General features: G+C 33.4%; 1 protein-coding gene across 1 annotated transcript in view; it reads right to left on the bottom strand.

Moving 5' to 3' along the window:
• Positions 1-5496: 5496 nt before the first annotated feature.
• The window catches only part of Smp_199440 (hypothetical protein), a gene marked incomplete at both ends in the record, with an annotated part of 5819 nt that continues 3437 nt past the window's right edge, over positions 5497-7878 (bottom strand). The window contains one exon of the mRNA XM_018790454.1: positions 5497-5646. Within this exon, the coding sequence (XP_018644706.1) occupies positions 5497-5646 (150 nt within the window). The remainder of the gene's footprint in view (positions 5647-7878) is intronic.

The following is a 7878-nucleotide window of genomic DNA, read 5'->3' as shown; positions in this document are numbered from 1 at the left end:
TCTCTTTTTGAATATATAGATCGTGTTTAAGTTTTTTTTTTATCGCCATCGCTTCAGCAAACAGGAGAGAAGTTGTACTACTTTGTTTGCTAATGATTTTGAAAGCACGAGAGATATCAATGGTGTGCCCGGTGTCCAGTAAATGCCGAGCTATTGCACTGTTGAGAGCCCTGGTCCGTCGCAGCCTTAGTTTCTTAGGAACATGCTGAGAAATGCGAACATGTACACTTCTCTTCCAATGTATGTGCTTTGGCACGTAAATGTAAATTGGTAAATGCAGTTGGAGCTACTGGTCACTGAAAGAATCACATAACGTTACTATCCTAATTGTAAAACAGTTTTCTTATGCGATGAATAAACTTGACTTAAAGAAGCTACTATGAATTATGAGCTGAGTTATATAACTACAATAGAATTGAACAGTTACTCATATTTTATTCCCTTCCCACTCATTGACTTAGATAGCAAATTATAAAATTTATGGGAAAAGTATGCTCATAGATATGACATTTTGATTTAAAACTTACAGGAATAAAATATGTACAGCTGGATGCTCTGAAACTATATTTTACAAAATCGAAATTCTTTCTACAAAGTGTTAACTGCTATTATTCGTTGATTAACTTACAGTACCAATCACATAAATACAACAATCACTATATTATTTATTTGTTTACCAAGCATTAGTAAAACCTTTCGCTGTAAATGTTACAGAAGGCCTAATCAGAGATATCGTGGTTGCTGGCAATAAGCAGCGCGAAGAATGTACATTCTTCAGGTGTCGATTGATTGGGCTGCAAACTTCTAAATGGCGATCACCCAATATTTATCGTCAGGAATGACGAAGAAGTAAGAATCATAAAGTTTTTGAAGTACTTTGCGCTGAGAATTCTTTATTGTATTAAAAATATAATATTAAATAAAGCTAATAATAATAATAATAAAATAGTAGGACTTAAAACTAAAGTATTACCCATAGAATACGTTCATCAGATATCTGAGCACAACAGCTTTATTGTTATCGTTCGAAATATGTTTGCTACGCTTTTTCTTGGAGTGCAATTCCACAGAATATTAGGAAAACCAGGAAACATTTCCACCAGGCTATGATGAAAAACGAAAATAAACATTTTCTAACGTTTCCTTTACTTAAACAAAATGGAAAGCATAATTCGAAATATTCAATAAAATACACCTGATCAATAAGTTTCTTTCTCCTACTGAGAAATGTGGATTTATAGGTTAAGAGTATGAGCTGAAATCTCATTAGTAAATTGACGAGACTATAATTTACGGACGAGTCAATCAGGAGCGTTTGAGTGATTTTAAGGTTACGGAGCCGATTTCAATACCTAATGATCACGTATGGTAGGCTCACAGAGGATTTTACAGAAGACGTGATAACTGAGTGGCTACAACAAATAGGACTACGAAGAAGTTCCTTTATTTGTAATTGTGGTAATCAAGTGACATGTAGACCTTGTTCAGACTGCTGTGATGATGTTGTCTTTCCATGTAATATATGTTGGAGTAAGAAGTCTGCTCGTATAGGGACATCCTTCGCGCGATCGATAATCAGACTAATGCATATTATTATGATTTTTGCTAAATGTATAATAAAACACCAGTATTATTGGCTGCAACATTAGCTAAAGCTTTGGTTGTTAAGTGGTGTGAGTATTGTAGAGATATATGCGTAACAAAAATGACAAGCTTACACAGTCGAAGTGCACACAGACAATACTGAAGCTATGTGATCGGGACTGAGAGAGATTTTGAGACCTTGTCATGGCTCCAGTATTATGGAGCCATATGGATGAGTTCCTTTCACTTATGCATTACCACATTAGAACCTTTGAACATCTTGCTAACCTCGACAAGTTTTAGATCATGTAAAAGAAGTGTGTCCACTTTATTATCTTATTTCTTAAAATTTTGTCTGCAAAAAAGAACGGGAATCAACGTTTTAATTTCATTAGAATCTATTAAATAGACCCGCTCTACAAAAACATTGTCAGTGTTCAATCAGATTACATTTTCATAAATATTCGTATAAGTACATTCTAATTAACTGTATATAACCAATCAGTTAGTTGAAAGTGCCGTCTTGAAAAATAATTATTGATGTGCAATTATGATGTTCGGGCTAATTCGAAGAAGTAGCTTGAATGATGAAATAATGATTCTGTTTTTTTAAATTCAGCATCAGTCTGTTTCAAATCCTTGAATGAAAGATAAAGCTAAACAGTGAGATTATTTCTAAGAGTCATATATTCTGTGAGCTAAGTAGTGTAATGAACTAAACTTGAATGGAGATAACCTATTTACTATTTCATACAAAAATAACAAAGAGTGTTCGTGAAATATGAGAACCATACATTGAATCCCTCACTTGCAAACCTCCAATCAATTGTCTTTCACATTCTGTATGATTCTTCCACTTCTTAATCCTCTTCTATTTCACTTTCTGTTTACATCAATTAGATCTTCTTGGGCTTCTGTTGCCAACCATTTCTCTATTGATTGGTATTACATACTACTTACGTTGAAAGTCAGATGTGTCATACAACACACTACTATCGGCACCTCGATAAATGAGTATAATACTTTTTGATTAGTGAACTTTATTGTGTGAAGACTGAATGGGTTTTGAACTTCTCTATCTAACATTATTTTGAGAAATATAGGGAACGGTAGGGACCATTATACATCGATTCGAACTGAAACGTTATCAGAATAACAGCTAGTCAATTGTATGGTGTTAGTTCGTCATATAAATCTAGGGAATAATGAATATGCAGTAATTTATCTAATTATCAACAAGATCTAAAGTATTTTCATAGTTGAAATCATGAGTCAATTGAAGCTAGACCACCATGAAAAACCTGAAAGCACTTGACAGCCGTTTCGTCATTTTATGGGACTCCTGAGCAGTGCGCATCTACGATCAATTACTCGCGAGATTCGAACCCAGGACCTACCAGTGTACAGAAGATAGTTAATTAAACAAAAGTTATATTTATTTGAAAAGATGTTGTCAATATTTGGTGTAGATTAATTAAAGTGGAACGTTACTCTCCAGTGTTTACGAATTCACAAATACCTTACAAAGTTCATGTTGTCTGATACAGTCTTTTGATCAATAAAATTTAAAAGGAACAGTTATTTTCAGACAAACTAATTGATAAATGTTGTTATATAGAGGATAATAGAAGATGACATACAATGAACTTTGGTACAGGAATACTACGAATCCAAAGTACGTTCAAACGATGTTTATTAGTCAGTTACAAGTGCCTGATTCCAGTACATGATGTCTTAATTAAGTGCATTAAATGTTAATAAATGTAATTTCTTCAAATGGAATGATAAAGTTACAGTGTTGATTTTTTCTCTTTTTTTATGTGACGTAAATACAAAATGAGTTGAAGTAGAGAGGAAAGGTGCACAAAATTGTATCTCTATTTTGAATATCTTGTATGTAACTACTCTGTCATCTGTTTCATAACTGATGATGTTTAAAGTGAACATGTTTATGTTTTAACATCTGGCTTGACTAAATAAGAAGCATAAGTTTAGTGATCATTTTAATTTGTTGTCAATGTGAAAGATGGATTAGTAAATTCGTAATAAAAACTAGTAATGAACATTTTACAAGTGACTAATGTGACTTTATGCTTCATCGATGTCATGAAGGTTACTCCAATAGCATCGTTCCTTATAATATCAATTGATAGTACAGAAGGTCTTATTCAACGACTCAATTTTGTAATCAGGACCAATGCCTTGACCTAAACAAAATTTAGACAATAATTATGGAATTTTTTTATATTTCGTGAATTAGACTATAGAATCGCCCTGAAAACGTATTATTACTAAGTTGAAAACTATATTTTATACAGTTAAGATCATGAGTCATTTGAAGCTAGACCACCGTGGAAAACCTGGAAGACTTACTGGAAAACTTACTCTACTGAATGATTTCCTTTGAATAAATTGATCAAGTTGATGCAAAATTTCGTTTATGAGAATCAATACAAATCGATCGTTATTCTCAGTTGATAAGACAGACTATAATGAGGGTAAAAAAAAAAGAAACAAACAGTTCATTGGATAATAATAATAATAAATAGCTGCTCATTATTGTACATTTTAATTAAAACATCTAACTTTTACTATACGAAAATCGTTCGGAAGCACATACAGATTCAGTTTGGAAAGGACAAGAGGCTTGATGGCCTAAGTGAGTCCTGGCAATGATGGTCTCTCAGCTGATTATTCAACGTCATGACTGTTATCATACAGAAAAAAACTACTATCACGAAACGTAATACTGATTAGAAGATATTGGATAGAAATTATAAGCAACAAAATAATAAGAACTATGTACATATCCTTTAAAGTCATTGAAAACTACTGAGTCTTTCAAAGTTCTGTATTTTACATATAGATATACATCACTTTATACTATAAAGTGAATGATCAAGGTAACTTCGGAATTATAAAATCAATAAACTTAAAGATGATAGCTAAAAGTGTATGGAATGAATTCGGTAGATATTTTGCTGTTATATCCCGAAGAGAATTACGGGTGGTACCTTTTGGATCAATACTGTGTGTAATTTTTTATTGTATAATTGTTAAGTAACTAAACTATTCATATTCATGTTCCTTTTATTATGAGCTTTATTGTGACCTATGAACTATTATTATGCGATTTATCATTCCTGAGTTATGCTTTGTCTACCAATTACTATGTCCCTTATTCACAGCCACATTTGGCTGAATCTTGTACAAATGTTATTTTTTATTTTACGGTACGATGTGGTCTGATTGACATAAATAAACTCAGTATGATTGAGCACAATGATTCATATAGCAGAGGTTGTTCTGGACTTAACTGGCTGGGCTAGGTAGAAAGCAGGACCAATAAGTACCCTAGACTGTTCGTGAGGGTTTCGTATGTCATTGGTCCGATCGATAACTCACTGCTCTCCAATTGGTGGAATCATTACGTCGTAAATCAATCGGGGCAAAAATCACAATATGTAACAATTGGTGTTCACAGGTTATAAAAGTTGCCCATATCGTAAGTGCTGAAAATCCTATTCTTCAATTCATCTAGTATCATAGATAAGCGCTTTGGAGCAATAAAGTAGAACAAAATAAAAGCTCAATTTAATGCTAATTTGATAAACATATCTCTTTATTAAACAAAACACAAAAAAATAATCTACTTATGAAATCATGAAAGCTGTATTTGAAAAAATTAAATAGTTGTCAAGAGAGTCTGTCAGCTATAACGTAGGACTAGGCACATTTATGCTTCAGTCCAAGTTGTCAAGAGAGCAATCATGTGGTCAACGAGCATGCTAGTTAGTCATATAATTTAGTTATAATCCGTTTTTCCGGCGTTATTATTATTCTTATCAAATATTCTTGTAGAAACAATAGACGCGCAATAAAACGATTTATATGAATTCGCGTATTCACAAATTATATAGCTACAGTTACAGAAACAGTATGATTATAAAAAATAACTAAAGTATCAAACTTTAATACCCTAAATGGTCTGAGAAAATCCTCTGTATGAGCTATACATGATTCAATCCATCTATCATTAGCAGCGAAAACATCTAAATCCTCCTGAAATAAAAGTAAAAAATAAACAGAAGAAATAATATCATGAAAAATGGTTTCACCAAATCAATATTGTTATTTTCATACTTCAAATCATGAGTCAATTGAAGCTAGACCACCATGGAAAACCTTAAAGCACTGGACGGCCGTTTCGTCCTATAATGGGACTCCTCAGCAGTGCGCGTCCACGATCCCGCACTCGCGAGATCATTATAAATATTATTATAGATATTACTGAATAAGAAATAATGAAATTCATGTCATCGAAAATCTAAATAAAGATCCTCATCATTTTTTTTCATTATAGGAATCGCACATGTGACATAAGCTTCTTGATCAGTCATCGTGATGTGAGTTGAAACTGTACCTAGGTTAGGGTTAGGGGTTACAAACTGACATTCAAGTTGATGACATTAGTATCAATATATTTTCAGTAGTTAATACAGAAAATGACAAAAATGGCCAAGGTAGTATATCAGACCAGACAACATAAATCACGAGCAGGAATATTGTGTGATAAATTGGTAGGTACTCATAAGTAATATACTTGGAATAACTGCATAAATATCACAGGCCTCGTCATTGGTACATAACCATAGGAACCTCATTCATATTTACTAGGTAAGAATCTACATTTCTTTTCAACTCATAACTGTTAGCAATTTATCAAGTTATTGTAAAATCGCCATAAAAATTGTAGAATTGAAGCGATTTTCATCATTAGTTCAGATTTTCTCCTACATATAATTCCCTGAAACGAAGTAAATTTACAAAGTGAAAAGAATTAATACCATTTTATTAGACTGAAGCCAGGTTATCATCACTTGTCAGAGAAAAAATGTTTGTAAATAGGCTAGGGACTAGTGAATCTGTACGTCAAAGACGATGAATTAAGATTTCCAGGCAGAGAAACGGAAATATACAGTCGGTACTATTCTACTAGAAACTCAATGATAGTAGTTATGTAGTGAACAGAACACCTGCTACAGCCAACGCCTCTCCGCCAGAACACTCCACTCGACGACACCTCTCTGCACCAGACTGCCCCAACCAGCACCACCACTCCAGACCCGCAGCGGCGTTCCCCTCCTGGTTGGCAGTGACACCAAATGTAGTGAACAAAACACTGGTTGTGGATAATCGAATGCACTTAGACACAAATTACAGACTATCTCACTAAATTCTGATAACCATATAGCAAGCAGTTTAATTTGCAAAATAACCATCAATTGTCTCAATCTTCAATGTTCCTTCTGTAAATATCAATCCATCTTCTTTAATTTTATTGTTTATGCACTTTCCCACCAATCGCGCTTCGTTTCAGTTCTTTCATTATCGGTTTTCTGCCAAAATACATTCTATGTCTAACCATCACCATATACTACTTATATGGATATAAGTAGACGACACCACTGCTATATGTTGGCTACGTAAGTAAAACCAATATTTCCCTTAGTAACTATAACCTATGTTCAAGATCAAAACACCAAAGCTACAAGACCGTAACAGTCTAAAGACTTTCAAAAAACTTGTAGAGTAGTAAAAAAATAACACATGACAAAGTATTCAACTGTTCAAAAATTCCACACTATCACGAAGTACTAGTAAAAAAGATAACTATGATGTAAGAACAAATAAAATGGACAGTTCTGTTATGTCCCGATAAGGATAATGAGTGGTAACTTCAGTATCTATTTATGGACCAGTACTATGCATAAGTTTTTATTGCATAATTGTTAACTAAATAAACTACTCATATTTGTGTCCCTCTTATCGTAGGCTTTATTTTGAACTATGAACTATTATTATACGATTTACCATTCATGAATTATGCCCTGTCTATCATTTACTATCTCCCTTATTCACAGCCACATTTGGCTAAATCTTGTACAAAACGTTATTTTCCTATTTTATGGTACGATGTGGTCTGTCTGTTTGGTATATAAACCCACTGTGCTTGAAATAAATGATTCATACCGAAGAGGCTGTTATTGGTGTTCTGGACTTAACTGGCTGGGCTAGGCAGATAGCAGGACCGATAAGTACTCTAGACTGCTCATACGGCTTTTGTGTATCATAGCTCTGATCAATAATTCACTGCTCTCCAATTGCCGGTATTATCACGTTATACATTAACAGGGCATCCAGGCGGCACGAGTATAAGAAGTTCCTATTGTTACTATTATTGCATATTATAAGTAGGAAAAAAAAGCAAGACCCTCAAATACAACATAGAGA

Source organism: Schistosoma mansoni (assembly GCF_000237925.1).
Source record: "Schistosoma mansoni, WGS project CABG00000000 data, supercontig 0303, strain Puerto Rico, whole genome shotgun sequence".
NCBI classification, from domain to species: domain Eukaryota; kingdom Metazoa; phylum Platyhelminthes; class Trematoda; order Strigeidida; family Schistosomatidae; genus Schistosoma; species Schistosoma mansoni.
This window is presented reverse-complemented; position numbering and strand designations above follow the sequence as displayed.